The sequence below is a fragment of the Telmatherina bonti genome (genome assembly GCF_933228915.1).
Source record: "Telmatherina bonti genome assembly, chromosome: 5".
Lineage (NCBI taxonomy): Eukaryota > Metazoa > Chordata > Actinopteri > Atheriniformes > Telmatherinidae > Telmatherina > Telmatherina bonti.
The window spans coordinates 253,474-276,895 of NC_136623.1; the positions used below are offsets into that span (position 1 = coordinate 253,474).

At 49.2% G+C, this 23,422-nt stretch overlaps 1 protein-coding gene across 2 annotated transcripts in view; it reads right to left on the reverse strand.

The window, feature by feature from the left end:
• Positions 1–13,738, reverse strand: part of polr3glb (RNA polymerase III subunit GL b) — a 153,871-nt gene extending 140,133 nt beyond the window's left edge. Inside the window, exons 1-5 of one of the 2 annotated variants that reach the window (XM_079240393.1) lie at positions 13,695–13,738; positions 11,002–11,374; positions 10,701–10,830; positions 3,851–3,919; positions 3,719–3,775 (exon numbers count right to left, since the gene is read on the reverse strand). In XM_079240393.1, coding sequence (XP_079096519.1) covers positions 3,719–3,775; positions 3,851–3,919; positions 10,701–10,830; positions 11,002–11,109 — 364 coding nt within the window. In that variant the 5' untranslated portion in view covers positions 11,110–11,374; positions 13,695–13,738. The other variant, XM_079240392.1, reaches the window with a different exon arrangement.
• Positions 13,739–23,422: the final 9,684 nt, after the last annotated feature.

The window sequence follows — 23,422 nt, forward strand, 5'->3', positions numbered from 1 at the left end:
GACAGAAGTAATGGGAGTACAGACAGAAGTAATGGGAGTACAGAGGTAATGTGATTACAGACAGAAGTAATGGGAGTACAGACAGAAGTAATGGGAGTACTGACAGAAGTAATGTGATTACAGACAGAAGTAATGGGAGTACAGACAGAAGTAATGGGAGTACTGACAGAAGTAATGGGAGTACAGACAGAAGTAATGGGAGTACAGACAGAAGTAATGTGATTACAAAAAGAAGTAATGTGATTACAGACAGACGTAGTGGGAGTGCAGAAAGAAGTAATGGGAGTACAGACAGAAGTAATGTGATTACAGATAAAAGTAATGGGAGTACAGAAGGAATGTGATTACAGACAGAAGTAATGTGATTACAGAAAGAAGTAATGTGATTACAGACAGAAGTAATGGGAGTTAAGAAGTAATGGGAGTACAGATAGAAGTAATGGGAATACAGAAGTAATGTGATTACAGATAGAAGTGATGGGAGTACAGAAGTAATGGGAGTACAGACAGAAGTAATGGGAGTACAGAAGTAATGTGATTACAGATAGAAGTGATGGGAGTACAGAAGTAATGGGAGTACAGAAAGAAGTAATGGGAGTACAGACAGAAGTAATGCGATTACAGATAGAAGTAATAGGAGTACAGAAGTAATGGGAGTACAGAAAGAAGTAATGGGAGTACAGACAGAAGTAATGCGATTACAGATAGAAGTAATGGGAGTACAGACAGAAGTAATGGGAGTACAGAAGTAATGTGATTACAGATAGAAGTGATGGGAGTACAGAAGTAATGTGATTACAGACAGAAGTAATGGGATTACAGACAGAAGTACTGGGAGTACAGATAGAAGTAATGGGAGTACAGACAGAAGTAATGGGAGTACAGACAGAGGTAATGGGAGTACAGACAGAAGTAATGCGATTACAGATAGAAGTAATGGGAGTACAGACAGAAGTAATGCGATTACAGATAGAAGTAATGGGAGTACAGACAGAAGTAATGCGATTACAGTAGTAATGGGAGTACAGACAGAAGTAATGCGATTACAGTAGTAATGGGAGTACAGACAGAAGTAATGGGAGTACAGAAATAAGTGAGTATAGAAGGAAGTAATGTAATTACAGATAGAAGTAATGGGAGTAAAGAAGTAATGTGATTACAGACAGACGTAGTGGGAGTACAGAAAGAAGTAATGGGAGTACAGACAGAAGTAATGTGATTACAGATAAAAGTAATGGGAGGACAGAAGGAATGTGATTACAGACAGAAGTAATGTGATTACAGAAAGAAGTAATGTGATTACAGACAGAAGTAATGGGAGTTAAGAAGTAATGGGAGTACAGATAGAAGTAATGGGAGTACAGAAGTAATGTGATTACAGATAGAAGTGATGGGAGTACAGAAGTAATGGGAGTACAGACAGAAGTAATGGGAGTACAGAAGTAATGTGATTACAGACAGAAGTAATGGGAGTACAGAAGTAATGGGAGTACTGACAGAAGTAATGGGAGTACTGAAAGAAGTAATGGGAGTACAGACAGAAGTAATGGGAGTACAGAAGTAATGTGATTACAGACAGAAGTAATGGGAGTGCAGACAGAAGTAATGGGAGTACAGACAGAAGTAATGGGAGTACAGACAGAAGTAATGGGAGTACAGAACTAATGTGATTACAGACAGAAGTAATGGGAGTGCAGACAGAAGTAATGGGAGTACAGACAGAAGTAATGGGAGTACAGAAGTAATGGGAGTACTGACAGAAGTAATGGGAGTACTGAAAGAAGTAATGGGAGTACAGACAGAAGTAATGGGAGTACAGAAGTAATGTGATTACAGACAGAAGTAATGGGAGTACAGACAGAAGTAATGGGAGTACAGAAGTAATGTGATTACAGACAGAAGTAATGGAAGTACAGATAGAAGTAATGGGAGTACAGATAGAAGTGATGGGAGTACAGACAGAAGTAATGGGAGTACTGACAGAAGTAATGTGATTACAGATAGAAGTAATGGGAGTACAGACAGAAGTAATGGGAGTACAGAACTAATGTGATTACAGACAGAAGTAATGGGAGTGCAGACAGAAGTAATGGGAGTACAGACAGAAGTAATGGGAGTACAGAACTAATGTGATTACAGACAGAAGTAATGGGAGTGCAGACAGAAGTAATGGGAGTACAGACAGAAGTAATGGGAGTACAGATAGAAGTAATGGGAGTACAGAAAGAAGTAATGGGAGTACTGACAGAAGTAATGTGATTACAGACAGAAGTAATGGGAGTTAAGAAGTAATGTGATTACAGATAGAAGTGATGGGAGTACAGAAGTAATGGGAGTACAGACAGAAGTAATGGGAGTACAGAAGTAATGTGATTACAGACAGAAGTAATGGGAGTACTGACAGAAGTAATGGGAGTAGTGACAGAAGTAATGGGAGTACAGACAGAAGTAATGGGAGTACAGAAGTAATGTGATTACAGACAGAAGTAATGGGAGTACAGACAGAAGTAATGGGAGTACAGAAGTAATGTGATTACAGACAGAAGTAATGGGAGTACAGAAGTAATGGGAGTACAGAAGTAATGTGATTACAGACAGAAGTAATGGGAGTACTGACAGAAGTAATGGGAGTACAGACAGAAGTAATGGGAGTACAGACAGAAGTAATGTGATTACAGACAGAAGTAATGGGAGTACAGAAGGAATGTGATTACAGACAGAAGTAATGGGAGTACAGACAGAAGTAATGGGAGTACAGACAGAAGTAACGGGAGTACAGAAGTAATGTGATTACAGACAGAAGTAATGGGAGTACAGACAGAAGTAATGGGAGTACAGACAGAAGTAATGTGATTACAGACAGAAGTAATGGGATTACAGACAGAAGTAATGGGAGTACTGACAGAAGTAATGGGAGTACAGACAGAAGTAATGGGAGTACAGAAATAATGTGATTACAGACAGAAGTAATGTGATTACAGACAGAAGTAATGGGAGTACAGACAGAAGTAATGGGAGTACTGACAGAAGTAATGTGATTACAGACAGAAGTAATGGGAGTACTGACAGAAGTAATGGGAGTACTGACAGAAGTAATGGGAGTACAGACAGAAGTAATGGGAGTACAGACAGAAGTAATGTGATTACAGACAGAAGTAATGGGATTACAGACAGAAGTAATGTGATTACAGACAGAAGTAATGGGAGTACAGACAGAAGTAATGTGATTACAGACAGAAGTAATGTGATTACAGAAGGAAGTAATGGGAGTACAGACAGAAGTAATGGGAGTACTGACAGAAGTAATGGGAGTACAGACAGAAGTAATGGGAGTACAGACAGAAGTAATGTGATTACAGACAGAAGTAATGGGAGTACAGACAGAAGTAATGGGAGTACAGACAGAAGTAATGGGAGTACAGATAGAAGTAATGGGAGTACAGACAGAAGTAATGGGAGTACAGATAGAAGTAATGGGAGTACAGACAGAAGTAATGGGAGTACAGATAGAAGTAATGGGAGTACAGACAGAAGTAATGGGAGTACAGATAGAAGTAATGGGAGTACAGACAGAAGTAATGGGAGTACAGATAGAAGTAATGGGAGTACAGACAGAAGTAATGGGAGTACAGATAGAAGTAATGGGAGTACAGACAGAAGTAATGGGAGTACAGATAGAAGTAATGGGAGTACAGACAGAAGTAATGGGAGTACTGACGGGCTCTGGGCTCCCTCCGGACCTGGACCCGGAGCTCTCTGGGGAATCTCTTCCAGTCTGAAACAACAACGTTCACACTGAGCTGAGGAGGAGGAGCCAGATGATTGTTCCCATGGTAACGGCTTTCCTCACCTGGAGTCCAGTCCACCAGGTGATTTGTCGGCTCACCGCTGTGGTATTTATCTGAGTAGCGCTCCACATCTGGACAGGAAGGACAGACAATGAGACGTCTCAAGGTTTCGCAGGGATGCTCATCGGTTCTAGTCCTATTTCAGGTTCTGGTCCTGGTCTTTGTTCTGGTTTTAGTCCTGGTTAAGGTTCTGTTTCTAGTCCTGTATTGTTCTGGTTCTACTCCTGGTCTTTGTTCTGGTTTTAGTCCTGGTTAAGGTTCTGTTTCTAGTCCTGTATTATTCTGGTTCTACTCCTGGTCTTTGTTCTGGTTTTAGTCCTGGTTAAGGTTCTGTTTCTAGTCCTGTATTGTTCTGGTTCTACTCCTGGTCTTTGTTCTGGTTTTAGTCCTGGTTAAGGTTCTGTTTCTAGTCCTGTATTGTTCTGGTTCTACTCCTGGTCTTTGTTCTGGTTTTAGTCCTGGTTAAGGTTCTGTTTCTAGTCCTTTTTTGTTCTGGTTCTACTCCTGGTCTTTGTTCTGGTTTTAGTCCTGGTTAAGGTTCTGTTTCTAGTCCTGTATTATTCTGGTTCTACTCCTGGTCTTTGTTCTGGTTTTAGTCCTGGTTAAGGTTCTGTTTCTAGTCCTGTATTATTCTGGTTCTACTCCTGGTCTTTGTTCTGGTTTTAGTCCTGGTTAAGGTTCTGTTTCTAGTCCTTTATTGTTCTGGTTCTACTCCTGGTCTTTGTTCTGGTTTTAGTCCTGGTTAAGGTTCTGTTTCTAGTCCTGTATTATTCTGGTTCTACTCCTGGTCTTTGTTCTGGTTTTAGTCCTGGTTAAGGTTCTGTTTCTAGTCCTTTATTGTTCTGGTTCTACTCCTGGTCTTTGTTCTGGTTTTAGTCCTGGTTAAGGTTCTGTTTCTAGTCCTGTATTGTTCTGGTTCTACTCCTGGTCTTTGTTCTGGTTTTAGTCCTGGTTAAGGTTCTGTTTCTAGTCCTGTATTATTCTGGTTCTACTCCTGGTCTTTGTTCTGGTTTTAGTCCTGGTTAAGGTTCTGTTTCTAGTCCTTTATTGTTCTGGTTCTACTCCTGGTCTTTGTTCTGGTTTTAGTCCTGGTTAAGGTTCTGTTTCTAGTCCTGTATTGTTCTGGTTCTACTCCTGGTCTTTGTTCTGGTTTTAGTCCTGGTTAAGGTTCTGTTTCTAGTCCTTTATTGTTCTGGTTCTACTCCTGGTCTTTGTTCTGGTTTTAGTCCTGGTTAAGGTTCTGTTTCTAGTCCTGTATTGTTCTGGTTCTACTCCTGGTCTTTGTTCTGGTTTTAGTCCTGGTTAAGGTTCTGTTTCTAGTCCTGTATTGTTCTGGTTCTACTCCTGGTCTTTGTTCTGGTTTTAGTCCTGGTTAAGGTTCTGTTTCTAGTCCTGTATTGTTCTGGTTCTACTCCTGGTCTTTGTTCTGGTTTTAGTCCTGGTTAAGGTTCTGTTTCTAGTCCTTTATTGTTCTGGTTCTACTCCTGGTCTTTGTTCTGGTTTTAGTCCTGGTTAAGGTTCTGGTTAAGGTTCTGTTTCTAGTCCTGTATTGTTCTGGTTCTACTCCTGGTCTTTGTTCTGGTTTTAGTCCTGGTTAAGGTTCTGTTTCTAGTCCTGTATTGTTCTGGTTCTACTCCTGGTCTTTGTTCTGGTTTTAGTCCTGGTTAAGGTTCTGTTTCTAGTCATGTATTGTTCTGGTTCTACTCCTGGTCTTTGTTCTGGTTTTAGTCCTGGTTAAGGTTCTGTTTCTAGTCCTGTATTGTTCTGGTTCTACTCCTGGTCTTTGTTCTGGTTTTAGTCCTGGTTAAGGTTCTGTTTCTAGTCCTGTATTGTTCTGGTTCTACTCCTGGTCTTTGTTCTGGTTTTAGTCCTGGTTAAGGTTCTGTTTCTAGTCCTGTATTGTTCTGGTTCTAGTCCTGGTCGTCGTTCTGGTCCGCAGTCGCAGAACCAGTTCTTCCTTTTCAGACTAGCAACCAGACTTTGTGATGTTTGACTGCTGGTTCTGCTCTGTCATTCAGGGACTGACCAGAACCAAGTGGGTTTAACAGGACCAGAACCAAGTGGGTTTAACAGGACCACAACCAGGTGGGTTTAAAAGGATCAGAACCAAGTGGGTTTAACAGGACCAGAACCAAGTGGGTTTAACAGGACCACAACCAGGTGGGTTTAAAAGGACCAGAACCAAGTGGGTTTAACAGGACCACAACCAGGTGGGTTTAAAAGGACCAGAACCAAGTGGGTTTAACAGGACCACAACCAGGTGGGTTTAACAGGACCAGAACCAAGTGGGTTTAACAGGACCACAACCAGGTGGGTTTAAAAGGACCAGAACCAAGTGGGTTTAACAGGACCAGAACCAAGTGGGTTTAACAGGACCACAACCAGGTGGGTTTAAAAGGACCAGAACCAAGTGGGTTTAACAGGACCACAACCAGGTGGGTTTAAAAGGACCAGAATCAAGTGGGTTTAACAGGACCACAACCAGGTGGGTTTAACAGGACCACAACCAGGTGGGTTTAACAGGACCAGAACCAAGTGGGTTTAACAGGACCAGAACCAAGTGGGTTTAAAAGGACCAGAACCAAGTGGGTTTAACAGGACCACAACCAGGTGGGTTTAAAAGGACCAGAACCAAGTGGGTTTAACAGGACCACAACCAGGTGGGTTTAACAGGACCACAACCAGGTGGGTTTAACAGGACCACAACCAGGTGGGTTTAAAAGGACCAGAACCAAGTGGGTTTAACAGGACCAGAACCAAGTGGGTTTAACAGGACCACAACCAGGTAGGTTTAACAGGACCACAACCAGGTGGGTTTAAAAGGACCAGAACCAGGTGGGTTTAACAGGACCAGAACCAAGTGGGTTTAACAGGACCACAACCAGGTGGGTTTAAAAGGACCAGAACCAAGTGGGTTTAACAGGACCACAACCAGGTGGGTTTAACAGGACCAGAACCAAGTGGGTTTAACAGGACCAGAACCAAGTGGGTTTAACAGGACCACAACCAGGTGGGTTTAAAAGGACCAGAACCAAGTGGGTTTAACAGGACCACAACCAGGTGGGTTTAAAAGGACCAGAATCAAGTGGGTTTAACAGGACCAGAACCAAGTGGGTTTAACAGGACCACAACCAGGTGGGTTTAACAGGACCAGAACCAAGTGGGTTTAACAGGACCACAACCAGGTAGGTTTAACAGGACCAGAACCAAGTGGGTTTAACAGGACCACAACCAGGTGGGTTTAAAAGGACCAGAACCAAGTGGGTTTAACAGGACCACAACCAGGTGGGTTTAACAGGACCACAACCAGGTGGGTTTAACAGGACCACAACCAGGTGGGTTTAACAGGACCACAACCAGGTAGGTTTAACAGGACCAGAACCAAGTGGGTTTAACAGGACCACAACCAGGTGGGTTTAACAGGACCAGAACCAAGTGGGTTTAACAGGACCACAACCAGGTAGGTTTAACAGGACCAGAACCAAGTGGGTTTAACAGGACCACAACCAGGTGGGTTTAACAGGACCAGAACCAAGTGGGTTTAACAGGACCACAACCAGGTGGGTTTAACAGGACCACAACCAGGTGGGTTTAACAGGACCAGAACCAAGTGGGTTTAACAGGACCACAACCAGGTGGGTTTAACAGGACCAGAACCAAGTGGGTTTAACAGGACCACAACCAGGTGGGTTTAACAGGACCACAACCAGGTGGGTTTAACAGGACCACAACCAAGTGGGTTTAACAGGACCACAACCAGGTGGGTTTAACAGGACCACAACCAAGTGGGTTTAACAGGACCACAACCAGGTGGGTTTAAAAGGACCAGAACCAAGTGGGTTTAACAGGACCACAACCAGGTGGGTTTAACAGGACCAGAACCAAGTGGGTTTAACAGGACCACAACCAGGTGGGTTTAACAGGACCAGAACCAAGTGGGTTTAACAGGACCACAACCAGGTGGGTTTAAAAGGACCAGAACCAAGTGGGTTTAACAGGACCACAACCAGGTGGGTTTAAAAGGACCAGAATCAAGTGGGTTTAACAGGACCAGAACCAAGTGGGTTTAACAGGACCACAACCAGGTGGGTTTAACAGGACCAGAACCAAGTGGGTTTAACAGGACCACAACCAGGTAGGTTTAACAGGACCAGAACCAAGTGGGTTTAACAGGACCAGAACCAAGTGGGTTTAAAAGGACCAGAACCAAGTGGGTTTAACAGGACCACAACCAGGTGGGTTTAACAGGACCACAACCAGGTGGGTTTAACAGGACCACAACCAGGTGGGTTTAACAGGACCACAACCAGGTAGGTTTAACAGGACCAGAACCAAGTGGGTTTAACAGGACCACAACCAGGTGGGTTTAACAGGACCAGAACCAAGTGGGTTTAACAGGACCACAACCAGGTAGGTTTAACAGGACCAGAACCAAGTGGGTTTAACAGGACCACAACCAGGTGGGTTTAACAGGACCAGAACCAAGTGGGTTTAACAGGACCACAACCAGGTGGGTTTAACAGGACCACAACCAGGTGGGTTTAACAGGACCAGAACCAAGTGGGTTTAACAGGACCACAACCAGGTGGGTTTAACAGGACCAGAACCAAGTGGGTTTAACAGGACCACAACCAGGTGGGTTTAACAGGACCACAACCAGGTGGGTTTAACAGGACCAGAACCAAGTGGGTTTAACAGGACCACAACCAGGTGGGTTTAACAGGACCACAACCAAGTGGGTTTAACAGGACCACAACCAGGTGGGTTTAAAAGGACCAGAACCAAGTGGGTTTAACAGGACCACAACCAGGTGGGTTTAACAGGACCAGAACCAAGTGGGTTTAACAGGACCACAACCAGGTGGGTTTAACAGGACCAGAACCAAGTGGGTTTAACAGGACCACAACCAGGTGGAGTTCTAACGAGACAAGAACCAGGTGGAGTTCGAGTGAGACCAGTTCCAGGTGGGGTTCTAGCGAAACCAGTGCCAGGTGGGGTTCTAGCGAGACCAGTGCCAGGTGGGGTTCTAGCGAGACCAAAACCAGGTTTAGTTGAACAAGACCAGCACCAGGTGGGGTTCTAGAGAGACCAGTACCAGGTGGGGTTCTAGAGAGACCAGTACCAGGTGGGGTTTTAGTGAGACCAGTACCAGATTTGGTTGAACAAGACCAGAACCAGGTGGGGTTCTAGAGAGACCAGAACCATTTGGGGTTCTAGCGAGACCAGCAGCAGGTTTGGTTGAACAAGACCAGGTTTAGTTGAACAAGGCCAGAACCAGGTGGGGTTCTAGAGAGACCAGAACCATTTGGGGTTCTAGCGAGACCAGCACCAGGTTTGGTGGAACAAGACCAGGTTTAGTTGAACAAGACCAGAACCAGGTGGGGTTCTAGAGAGACCAGAACCAGGTGGGGTTCTAGTGAGACCAGAACCAGGTGGGGTTCTAGCGAGACCAGAACCAGGTGGGGTTCTAGAGAGACCAGCACCAGGTTTGGTTGAACAAGACCAGGTTTAGTTGAACAAGACCAGAACCAGGTGGGGTTCTAGAGAGACCAGAACCAGGTGGGTCCTAGTGAGACCAGAACCAGGTGGAGTTCTAGAGAGACCAGAACCATTTGGGGTTCTAGCGAGACCAGAACCAGGTGGGGTTCTAGCGAGACCAGTGCCAGGTGGGGTTCTAGCGAGACCAAAACCAGGTTTAGTTGAACAAGACCAGCACCAGGTGGGGTTCTAGAGAGACCAGTACCAGGTGGGGTTTTAGTGAGACCAGTACCAGATTTGGTTGAACAAGACCAGAACCAGGTGGGGTTCTAGAGAGACCAGAACCATTTGGGGTTCTAGCGAGACCAGCACCAGGTTTGGTTGAACAAGACCAGGTTTAGTTGAACAAGACCAGAACCAGGTGGGGTTCTAGAGAGACCAGAACCAGGTGGGGTTCTAGTGAGACCAGAACCAGGTGGGGTTCTAGCGAGACCAGAACCAGGTGGGGTTCTAGAGAGACCAGCACCAGGTTTGGTTGAACAAGACCAGGTTTACTTGAACAAGACCAGAACCAGGTGGGGTTCTATAGAGACCAGAACCAGGTGGGTCCTAGTGAGACCAGAACCAGGTGGAGTTCTAGAGAGACCAGAACCATTTGGGGTTCTAGCGAGACCAGAACCAGGTGGGGTTCTAGAGAGACCAGAACCAGGTGGGGTTCTAGCGAGACCAGAACCATTTGGGGTTCTAGCGAGACCAGAACCAGGTGGGGTTCTAGAGAGACCAGAACCAGGTGGGGTTCTAGCGAGACCAGAACCAGGTGGGGTTCTAGAGAGACCAGAACCAGGTGGGGTTCTAGTGAGACCAGAACCAGGTGGGGTTCTAGAGAGACCAGAACCAGGTGGGTCCTAGTGAGACCAGAACCAGGTGGAGTTCTAGAGAGACCAGAACCATTTGGGGTTCTAGCAAGACCAGAACCAGGTGGGGTTCTAGAGAGACCAGAACCAGGTGGGGTTCTAGCGAGACCAGAACCAGGTGGGGTTCTAGCGAGACCAGAACCAGGTGGGGTTCTAGAGAGACCAGAACCAGGTGGGGTTCTAGCGAGACCAGAACCATTTGGGGTTCTAGCGAGACCAGAACCAGGTGGGGTTCTAGAGAGACCAGAACCAGGTGGGGTTCTAGCGAGACCAGAACCAGGTGGGGTTCTAGAGAGACCAGAACCAGGTGGGGTTCTAGCGAGACCAGAACCAGGTGGGGTTCTAGAGAGACCAGAACCAGGTGGGGTTCTAGCGAGACCAGAACCAGGTGGGGTTCTAGAGAGACCAGAACCAGGTGGGGTTCTAGCGAGACCAGAACCAGGTGGGGTTCTAGAGAGACCTCTGTGTGCTGCAGCAGGCTGGATGAAGCAGGGCAGACTCCTCATCGCTCCTCTGAAGTCCTGCTTCAGGGCCAACAGGTACTCCGCCTCCTCTCCACCTGTCAGAGGGTGGGGCTTGTGCTCCATCACCTGGACAACGACACATCAATCAGAGACGGTTACCTGAGCCTGACATGTTCACGTTCTGATTCTGGACCACATACAGAACCTGGTTCTGATCCAGGTTCAGAACCAGTCCAGAAAATGTGTGTGTGGTTTATTGCCTCGTTCTGTGGGTCGGTGTGAAGGGGCGGGGCTTACAGGAAACACAGGTGTGGGCTGCGGTGTGGCCGGAGGTCCACAGTCTCCTCTCCCAACAGAATCCACACCGAGAACCAGAACCCTGCGACCTCGTCCACGACCTGCCATCCCCGCCAACAACCTCCAGGACCAGAACTTCCTGGAGCGGGTCTGGCCGGGACCAGAACTTCCTGGACCGCGTCCGGCCGGGACCACAACTTCCTGGACCGCGTCCGGCCTGGAGCGGGTCTAGCCAGGACCAGAACTTCTTGGAGCGGGTCGGGCCTGGACCGTGTCCGGCCTGGAGCGGGTCTGGCTGGGACCAGAACTTCTTGGAGCGGGTCGGGCCTGGACCAGAACTTCCTGGAGCGGGTCGGGCCGGGTGCACGTGGATCTGGATCCCCGACAGAACAAACACCAGAACCCAGAATGACCCATTAGATTCCCTGCCTCACGGTGAGGTTCTGACCAGTCTGAATGTTTACACTTTGTTTTGACTAAGCTAAGCTAAGCTGCGCTACGCTAAGTGACAATAAGCTATGCTAGGCTACGCTATGCTAAGATACGCTATGCTACGCTAAGCTATGATAAATTAAGCTAAGCTACGCTACAGTGAGTTAATCTGATATAATATACAACCTGAACTAAAGTAATTACGTCAAGTTTTATTTCTAAAGGAAACAAAGTGCTTTAAACACATTCTTTCACACACCTTTACACACCCAAACAGGGCACGTGTATACCCCCCCCCAAAAAAAAAACCATAGCTAAAAACAAGATAAAAAAATATATGAAATATATAAATATATTGAATTTCCCTTTGGGGATTAATAAAGTGTTTTTCATTTCATTTCAAATAAACGGAAAAACAATAGAATCTGATAAAACTCACAAAAACAAATCAATATCAAGGAGTTTGTGATTAAATAAATTGAGGGAAACTTGAGGAAATCAAAACAAAAACAGAGCGACAAAAACAGAAGGTGTTTAAAATAATTTAATATGATTAAATAGATATCTATTTAATCAGATAAATATTGAATAAGAATGTAGCTAAAGGCTAAGCTATGAACACATGGTAGCCTGCTAGGAGCTGCCTCGTGTTCCTCCTCAGGCTCCTCCTCTCTGCATGGTGGAGGAACATGAAGAGGAGGTGGATGCTGTCTGCTAATGTCCAGGAGGACTTTAGGAAATAAGACGTCTCGGTGGGGACATGTTCAGCGAGTGCAGGGCCCAGTGGGTTTTATATGTTTACAGTGAAGGCGGACACACCTGTCTGGGCCACACAGGTGTGATGAGAAGTCAGCAGGTGTTCGGGTTAAAACGTCACAGTAACCTGGATCTCAGGTTTTGTCATAAATCTTTCTGGAACCGTTTTTATGTAAATTTACCAACTAAGCCACAGGAAGTCACATGCAGGATCATCAGTTAGCATCGATTATCTGCAGGTTAGTTGGTCTCAACTAGTTGGTTAAAAGGATTATCAGGCTGATTTACCAAGCCGTTAGCTCAGGTAACTCCTGCTAGCTCCGTTAGCTCCCCATAACTCAGGTAACTCCTGCTAGCTCTGTTAGCTCCCCCCAGCTCAGGTAGCTCCGTTAGCTCCTCCTAGCTCAGGTAACTCCTGCTAGCTCCGTTAGCTCCCCCCAGCTCAGGTAACTCCTGCTAGCTCCCCCCAGCTCAGGTAACTCGTTAGCTCCCCCTAGCTCAGGTAACTCCTGCTAGCTCCGTTAGCTCCCCCCAGCTCAGGTAGCTCTGTTAGCTCCCCCCAGCTCAGGTAACTCCTGCTAGCTCCTTTAGCTCCCCCAAGCTCAGGTAACTCCTGCAAGCTCCGTTAGCTCCCCCAAGCTCAGGTAACTCCTGCTAGCTCCGTTAGCTCCCCCAAGCTCAGGTAACTCCTGCTAGCTCCCCCCAGCTCAGGTAGCTCCGTTGGCTCCCCCTAGCTCAGGTAACTCCTGCTAGCTCCGTTAGCTCCCCCCAGCTCAGGTAACTCCTGCTAGCTCCGTTAGCTCCCCCAAGCTCAGGTAACTCCTGCAAGCTCCGTTAGCTCCCCCAAGCTCAGGTAACTCCTGCTAGCTCCGTTAGCTCCCCCAAGCTCAGGTAACTCCTGCTAGCTCCCCCCAGCTCAGGTAACTCCTGCTAGCTCCGTTAGCTCCCCTAAGCTCAGATAACTCCTGCTAGCTCCGTTAGCTCCCCCCAGCTCAAGTAACTCCTGCTAGTTCCATTAGCTCCTCCGAGCTCAGGTAACTCCTGCTAGCTCCGTTAGCTCCTCCTAGCTCAGGTAACTCCTGCTACCTCTGTTAGCTCATCTTAGCTCAGGTAACTCCTGCTAGCTCCGTTAGCTCCTCCTAGCTCAGGTAACTTCTGCTAGCTCCTCTTAGCTCAGGTAACTCCTGCTAGCACAGTTAGCTACTCCTAGCTCAGGTAACTGGTTAGGGTTATGTTTAGGGGTATGTAGGGTTAGGAGTTATGTTGGCCCTCGTGGTTTCGCAGTGAGCAATAATAACTAATTTATTTCTATGACTTCCTGTTAGCTCCATTGGCTAGCTTTAGCCTGTTCATCAGCTAACCTTTTCCGTATTTCCTGGACTAACAGTCCTGTTGCACCTCTTGTCCTCTGCAGCTTCTCATATTCTCTCCGGAGCTTCAGAAACACAAATGTCCATGTTTTCAGCGGGACCATACCCAGTTTAACTCATAGACTGTATGTTTACCTCCACGAACAGACGGAGCTGCTACTTCTTCTTGTGTTTTGTTGGCGTTTGTCAAAGAAGGAAGCGCAGAACTATCGCCCCCTGCTGGTGGAGGTCCCAATCACAGTTCACGGAAAAAAGCCAGATAAGAAAATCCGATCATCCTCCCATCACCATCTTCTCATCCCCATCCTCCCATCACCATCCTCCAATCCCCATCCTCCCATCCCCATCCTCCCATCACCATCTTCTCATCCCCATCCTCCCATCACCATCCTCCAATCCCCATCTTCTCATCCCCATCCTCCCATCACCATCTTCTCATCCCCATCCTCCCATCACCATCCTCCCATCACCATCCTCCAATCCCCATCCTCCCATCCCCATCCTCCCATCACCATCTTCTCATCCCCATCCTCCCATCACCATCCTCCAATCCCCATCTTCTCATCCCCATCCTCCCATCACCATCTTCTCATCCCCATCCTCCCATCCCCATCCTCCCATCACCATCTTCTCATCCCCATCCTCCCATCACCATCCTCCCATCCCCATCCTCCCATCCCCATCCTCCCATCACCATCTTCTCATCCCCATCCTCCCATCACCATCCTCCAATCCCCATCTTCTCATCCCCATCCTCCCATCACCATCTTCTCATCCCCATCCTCCCATCCCCATCCTCCCATCACCATCTTCTCATCCCCATCCTCCCATCACCATCCTCCCATCCCCATCCTCTCATCCCCATCTTCTCATCCTCATCCTCTCATCCCCATCCTCTCATCCCCATCCTCCCATCCCCATCTTCTCATCCCCATCCTCTCATCCTCATATTCTCATTCCCATCTTCTCATCCCCATCTTCTCATCCCCATCCTCCCATCCCCATCTTCTCATCCTCATATTCTCATTCCCATCTTCTCATCCCCATCTTCTCATCCCCATCCTCTCATCCCCATCCTCTCATCTTCATCCTCCCATCCCATTCCTCCCATCCCCATCCTCCCATCCCCATCTTCTCATCCCCATCCTCTCATCCCCATCCTCCCATCCCCATCTTCTCATCCCCATCCTCTCATCCCCATCCTCCCATCCCATTCCTCCCATCCCCATCCTCCCATCCCCATCTTCTCATCCCAATCTTCTCATCCCCATCCTCCCATCCCCATCTTCTCATCCCCATCTTCTCATCCTCATCCTCTCATCCCCATCATCTCATCCCCATCCTCTCATCCCCATCCTCTCATCTTCATCTTCTCATCCTCATCCTCTCATCCCCATCTTCTCATCCCCATCCTCTCATCCCCATCCTCTCATCCCCATCTTCTCATCCCCATCCTCCCATCCCAATCTTCTCATCCCCATCCTCTCATCCCCATCCTCCCATCCCCATCTTCTCATCCCAATCTTCTCATCCCCATCCTCCCATCCCCATCTTCTCATCCCCATCTTCTCATCCTCATCCTCTCATCCCCATCATCTCATCCCCATCCTCTCATCCCCATCTTCTCATCCCCATCTTCTCATCCTCATCCTCCCATCCCCATCTTCTCATCCCCATCTTCTCATCCTCATCCTCTCATCCCCATCATCTCATCCCCATCCTCCCATCCCCATCTTCTCATCCCCATCTTCTCATCCTCATCCTCTCATCCCCATCTTCTCATCCCCATTCTCCCATCCCCATCTTCTCATCCCCATCTTCATCTTCTCATCCCCATCCACTCATCTTCATCTTCTCATCCCCATCTTCTCATCCCCATCCTCCCATCCCAATCTTCTCATCCTCATCCTCTCATCCCCATCATCTCATCCCCATCCTCCCATCCCCATCTTCTCATCCCCATCTTCTCATCCCCATCCTCTCATCCCCATCCTCTCATCCCCATCTTCTCATCCCCATCCTCCCATCCCCATCTTCTCATCCCCATCCTCCCATCACCATCCTCCCATCCCCATCCTCTCATCCCCATCTTCTCATCCTCATCCTCTCATCCCCATCTTCTCATCCCCATCCTCTCCTCCCCATCTTCTCATCCCCATCCTCTGATCCTCATATTCTCATCCCCATCTTCTCCTCCCCATCTTCTCATCCCCATCTTCTCCTCCCCATCCTCATCCCCATCTTCTCATCCCCATCCTCCCATCCCCTTCTTCTCATCCCCATCCTCTCATCTTCATCTTCTCATCCCCATCCTCTCATCTTCATCTTCTCATCCCCATCCTCTCATCTTCATCTTCTCATCCCCATCCTCCCATCCCCATCCTCTCATCCCCATCCTCTCATCTTCATCTTCTCATCCCCATCCTCTCATCTTCATCTTCTCATCCTCATCTTCTCATCCCCATCTTCTCATCCCCATCCTCTCATCTTCATCTTCTCATCCCCATCCTCTCATCTTCATCTTCTCATCCCCATCCTCTCATCCCCATCCTCTCATCTTCATCTTCTCATCCCCATCCTCTCATCCTCATCTTCTCATCCCCATCCTCTCATCTTCATCTTCTCATCCTCATCCTCCCATCCCCATCTTCTCATCCCCATCCTCTCATCTTCATCTTCTCATCCCCATCCTCCCATCTTCATCTTCTCATCCCCATCCTCCCATCCCCATCTTCTCATCCCCATCCTCCCATCCCCATCTTCTCATCCCCATCCTCTCATCTTCATCTTCTCATCCCCATCTTCTCATCCTCATCCTCATCTTCTCATCCCCATCCTCTCATCCCCATCTTCTCATCCCCATCCTCCCATCCCCATCTTCTCATCCCCATCCTCCCATCCCCATCTTCTCATCCCCATCCTCTCATCCTCATCTTCTCATCCCCATCCTCTCATCTTCATCTTCTCATCCCCATCCTCTCATCTTCATCTTCTCATCCCCATCCTCCCATCCCCATCTTCTCATCCCCATCCTCCCATCCCCATCTTCTCATCCCCATCCTCTCATCCTCATCTTCTCATCCCCATCCTCCCATCCCCATCCTCTCATCTTCATCTTCTCATCCCCATCCTCCCATCCCCATCCTCTCATCCCCATCCTCTCATCTTCATCTTCTCATCCCCATCCTCTCATCTTCATCTTCTCATCCCCATCCTCTCATCTTGATCTTCTCATCCCCACCCTCTCATCTTCATCTTCTCATCCCCATCTTCTCATCCCCATCCTCCCATCCCCATCTTCTCATCCCCATCCTCTCATCCCCATCTTCCCATCCCCATCCTCTCATCTTCATCTTCTCATCCCCATCCTCCCATCCCCATCCTCTCATCTTCATCTTCTCATCCCCATCCTCCCATCCCCATCTTCTCATCCCCATCTTCTCATCCCCATCCTCTCATCCTCATCTTCTCATCCCCATCCTCCCATCCCCATCTTCTCATCCCCATCCTCCCATCCCCATCTTCCCATCACCATCCTCTCATCCCCATCTTCTCATCCCCATCCTCCCATCCCCATCTTCTCATCCCCATCCTCTCATCCTCATCTTCTCATCCCCATCCTCCCATCACCATCCTCTCATCCCCATCTTCTCATCCCCATCCTCCCATCCCCATCTTCTCATCCCCATCTTCTCATCCCCATCCTCTCATCCCCATCTTCTCATCCCCATCCTCCCATCCCCATCTTCTCATCCCCATCTTCTCATCCCCATCCTCCCATCACCATCCTCCCATCCCCATCCTCTCATCCCCATCTTCTCATCCTCATCCTCTCATCCCCATCTTCTCATCCCCATCCTCTGATCCTCATATTCTCATCCCCATCTTCTCATCCCCATCTTCTCATCCCCATCTTCTCCTCCCCATCCTCATCCCAATCTTCTCCTCCCCATCCTCATCCCCATCTTCTCATCCCCATCCTCCCATCCCCATCCTCCCATCCCCATCTTCTCTTCCCCATCTTCTCATCCCCATCCTCCCATCCCCATCCTCCCTTCCCCATCCTCTCATCTTCATATTCTCATCCCCATCTTCTCATCCCCATCCTCTCATCCCCATCTTCTCATCCCCATCTTCTCATCCCCATCCTCCCATCCCCATCCTCCCATCCCCATCTTCTCATCCCCATCCTCTCATCTTCATCTTCTCATCCCCATCCTCCCATCCCCATCTTCTCATCCCCATCCTCTCATCTTCATCTTCTCATCCCCATCTTCTCATCCTCATCCTCATCTTCTCATCCCCATCCTCTCATCCCCATCCTCTCATCCTCATCTTCTCATCCCCATCCTCTCATCTTCATCTTCTCATCCCCATCCTCTCATCTTCATCTTCTCATCCCCATCCTCTCATCTTCATCTTCTCATCCCCATCCTCTCATCCCCATCCTCTCATCCTCATCTTCTCATCCCCATCCTCTCATCTTCATCTTCTCATCCCCATCCTCTCATCTTCATCTTCTCATCCCCATCCTCCCATCCCCATCTTCTCATCCCCATCCTCCCATCCCCATCTTCTCATCCCCATCTTCTCATCCCCATCCTCTCATCCTCATCTTCTCATCCCCATCCTCCCATCCCCATCCTCCCATCCCCATCCTCTCATCTTCATCTTCTCATCCCCATCCTCCCATCCCCATCCTCCCATCTTCATCTTCTCATCCCCATCCTCTCATCTTCATCTTCTCATCCCCATCCTCCCATCCCCATCTTCTCATCCCCATCTTCTCATCCCCATCCTCTCATCCCCATCCTCTCATCCCCATCCTCTCATCTTCATCTTCTCATCCCCATCCTCTCATCTTCATCTTCTCATCCCCATCCTCTCATCTTGATCTTCTCATCCCCACCCTCTCATCTTCATCTTCTCATCCCCATCTTCTCATCCCCATCCTCCCATCCCCATCTTCTCATCCCCATCCTCTCATCCCCATCTTCCCATCCCCATCCTCTCATCTTCATCTTCTCATCCCCATCCTCCCATCCCCATCCTCCCATCCCCATCCTCTCATCTTCATCTTCTCATCCCCATCCTCCCATCACCATCTTCCCATCACCATCCTCTCATCCCCATCTTCCCATCACCATCCTCCCATCCCCATCTTCTCATCCCCATCTTCTCATCCCCATCCTCTCATCTTCATCTTCTCATCCCCATCCTCCCATCCCCATCCTCCCATCCCCATCCTCTCATCTTCATCTTCTCATCCCCATCCTCCCATCACCATCTTCCCATCACCATCCTCTCATCCCCATCTTCCCATCACCATCCTCCCATCCCCATCTTCTCATCCCCATCTTCTCATCCCCTCCTCTCATCCTCATCTTCTCATCCCCATCCTCCCATCACCATCTTCCCATCACCATCCTCTCATCCCCATCTTCTCATCCCCATCCTCCCATCCCCATCTTCTCATCCCCATCTTCTCATCCCCATCCTCTCATCCTCATCTTCTCATCCCCATCCTCCCATCCCCATCTTCCCATCACCATCCTCTCATCCCCATCTTCCCATCACCATCTTCTCATCCCCATCCTCCCATCCCCATCTTCTCATCCCCATCTTCTCATCCCCATCCTCTCATCTTCATCTTCTCATCCCCATCCTCTCATCCTCATCTTCTCATCCCCACCTTCTCATCCCCATCTTCTCATCCCCATCCTCTCATCTTCATATTCTCATCCCCATCCTCTCATCTTCATCTTCTCATCCCCATCCTCCCATCCCCATCTTCTCATCCCCATCTTCTCATCCCCATCCTCCCATCCCCATCTTCTCATCCCCATCCTCCCATCCCCATCTTATCATCCTCATATTCTCATTCCCATCTTCTCATCCCCATCCTCCCATCCCCATCTTCTCATCCCCATCCTCTCATCCCCATCCTCCCATCCCCATCTTCTCATCCCCATCCTCTCATCCCCATCCTCCCATCCCATTCCTCCCATCCCCATCCTCCCATCCCCATCTTCTCATCCCCATCTTCTCATCCCCATCTTCTCATCCCCATCTTCTCATCCCCATCCTCCCATCCCCATCTTCTCATCCCCATCCTCTCATCCCCATCTTCTCATCCCCATCCTCCCATCCCCATCTTCTCATCCCCATCCTCTCATCCCCATCCTCTCATCCCCATCTTCTCATCCCCATCTTCTCATCCCCATCCTCCCATCCCCATCCTCTCATCCCCATCCTCTCATCCCCATCCTCCCATCCCCATCTTCTCATCCCCATCCTCCCATCCCCATCTTCTCATCCCCATCCTCTCATCCCCATCCTCTCATCCCCATCTTCTCATCCCCATCCTCTCATCCCCATCCTCCCATCCCCATCTTCTCATCCCCATCCTCTCATCCCCATTCTCCCATCCCCATCTTCTCATCCCCATCCTCCCATCCCCATCTTCTCATCCCCATCTTCTCATCCCCATCTTCTCATCCCCAATCCTCCCATCCCCATCTCTCATCCCCATCCTCTCATCCCCATCCTCCCATCCCCATCTTCTCATCCCATCTTCCATCCCCATCTTCTCATCCCCATCCTCCCATCCCCATCTTCTCATCCCCATCCTCTCATCCCCATCCTCCATCCCCATCTTCTCATCCCCATCCTCCCATCCCCATCTTCTCATCCCCATCCTCCATCCCCATCCTCCCATCCCCATCTTCTCATCCCCCCATCCTTCTCATCCCCATCCTCTCATCCCCATCCTCTCACCCATCATCTCCATCCCCATCTCTCATCCCCATCCCCCAACCCCACTCCACCCCATCCTCTCATCCCCCTCTCATCACCCATCTTCTCATCCCATCCTCCCATCCCCATCTTCTCATCCCCAATCCTCTCATCCCCATCCTCCCCATCCCTCATCCTTCTCATCCCCATCTTCTCATCCCCATCCCTCATCCCCATCTTCTCATCCCCATCCTCCCATCCCCATCCTCCCATCCCCATCTTCTCATCCCCATCCTCTCATCCTCATCCTCTCATCCCCATCTTCTCATCCCCATCCTCTCATCCCCATCCTCTCATCCCCATCTTATCATCCCCATCCTCTCATCCCAATCTCTCATCCCCATCTTCTCATCCCCATCCTCCCATCCCCATCCTCTCATCCCCATCTTCTCATCCTCATCCTCTCATCCCCATCTTCTCATCCCCATCCTCTCATCCCCATCTCTCATCCCCATCCTCCCATCCCCATCTTCTCATCCCCATCTTCTCATCCCCATCCTCTCATCCCCATCTTCTCATCCCCATCCTCTCATCCTCATCCTCTCATCCCCATCTTCTCATCCCCATCCTCTCATCCACATCCTCTCATCCCCATCTTCTCATCCCCATCCTCTCATCCCCATCCTCTCATCCCCATCTTCTCATCCCCATCTTCTCATCCCCATCCTCTCATCCCCATCTTCTCATCCTCATCCTCTCATCCCCATCTTCTCATCCCCATCATCTCATCCTCATCCTCTCATCCCCATCATCTCATCCCCATCTTCTCATCCCAATCTTCTCATCCCCATCCTCCCATCCCCATCTTCTCATCCCCATCTTCTCATCCCCATTCCTCCCATCCCCATCTTCTCATCCCCATCTTCATCTTCTCATCCCCATCCACTCATCTTCATCTTCTCATCCCCATCTCTCATCCCCATCCTCCCATCCCAATCTTCTCATCCTCATCCTCTCATCCCCATCATCTCATCCCCATCTTCATCTTCTCATCCCAATCTTCTCATCCCCATCCTCCCATCCCCATCTTCTCATCCCAATCTTCTCATCCTCCCATCTCCATCCCCATCTTCTCATCCCCATCTCTCATCCCCATCACTCATCTCATCTTCTCATCCCCATCTTCTCATCCCCATCCTCCCATCCCAATCTCTCATCCCCATCCTCCCCATCCCCATCTTCTCATCCCCATCCTTCTCATCCCCATTCTCCCATCCCCATCTCTCATCCCCATCTCATCTTCTCATCCCCATCCACTCATCTTCATCTTCTCATCCCCATCTTCTCATCCCCATCCCTCCCATCCCAATCTTCTCATCCTCATCCTCTCATCCCCATCATCTCATCCCCATCCTCTCATCCCCATCTTCTCATCCTCATCTTCTCATCCCCATCCTCTCATCCTCATCCTCTCATCCCATCTTCCCATCCCCATCTTCTCCTCCCCATCTTCTCATCCCCATCCTCATCCCCATCTTCTCATCCCCATCCTCTCATCCCCATCCTCCCATCCCCATCTTCTCCTCCCCATCTCTCATCCCCATCCTCTCATCCCCATCTTCTCCTCCCATCTTCTCATCCCCCATCCTCTATCCTCATATCTCATCCCCATCTTCTCCTCCCCATCCTCCCATCCCAATCTTCTCATCCCCATCCTCTCATCCCCATCTTCTCATCCCAATCTTCTCATCCCCATCTTCTCATCCCCATCTTCTCATCCCCATCCTCTCCATCCCAATCTTCTCATCCCCATCCTCTCATCCCCATTCTCCCATCCCCATCTTCTCATCCCATCCTCTCATCCCCATCCTCTCATCCCCATCCTCTCATCCTCATCCTCTCATCCCTATCCTCTCATCCCCATCCTCCCATCCCCATCTTCTCATCCCCATCTTCTCATCCCCATCCTCCATCCCCATCTTCTCATCCCCATCTTCTCATCCCCATCCTCCCATCCCCATCTTCTCATCCCATCCTCTCATCCCCATCCTCCATCCCCATCTTCTCATCCCCATCCTCCCATCCCCATCTTCTCATCCCCATCCTCTCATCCCATCCTCCATCCCCATCTTCTCATCCCCATCCTCCCATCCCCATCTTCTCATCCCCATCTTCTCATCCCCATCTTCTCATCCCCATCCTCTCATCCCCATCCTCCCATCCCCATCTTCTCATCCCCATCCTCTCATCCCCATCCTCTCATCCCCATCTTCTCATCCCCATCCTCCCATCCCCATCTTCTCATCCCCATCCTCTCATCCCCATCCTCCCATCCCATCTTCTCATCCCCATCTTCTCATCCCCATCCTCTCATCCCCATCTTCTCATCCCCATCCTCCCATCCCCATCCTCCCATCCCCATCTTCTCATCCCCATCCTCTCCATCCTCATCCTCTCATCCCCATCTTCTCATCCCCATCCTCTCATCCCCATCCTCTCATCCCCATCTTCTCACCCCATCCTCTCATCCCCATCCTCTCATCCCAATCTTCTCATCCCCATCTCTCATCCCCATCCTCCATCCCCATCTCTCATCCCCATCTTCTCATCCCCCATCCTCTCATCCCCATCTTCTCATCCCCATCCTCTCATCCCCATCTTCTCATCCCCATCCTCCCTTCCCCATCTTCTCATCCCCATCTTCTCATCCCCATCTTCTCATCCCCATCCTCTCATCCCCATCTTCTCATCCCCATCCTCCCATCCCCATCCTCCCATCCCCATCTTCTCATCCCCCATCCTCTCATCCTCATCCTCTCATCCCCATCTTCTCATCCCCATCCTCTCATCCCCATCCTCTCATCCCCATCTTCTCATCCCCATCCTCTCATCCCCATCCTCTCATCCCAATCTTCTCATCCCCATCTTCTCATCCCCATCCTCCCATCCCCATCCTCTCATCCCCATCTTCTCATCCTCATCCTCTCATCCCCATCTTCTCATCCCCATCATCTCATCCTCATCCTCTCATCCCATCTTCTCATCCCCATCTCTCATCCCATCTTCTCATCCCCATCTTCTCATCCCCATTCTCCCATCCCCATCTTCTCATCCCCATCTCATTTCTC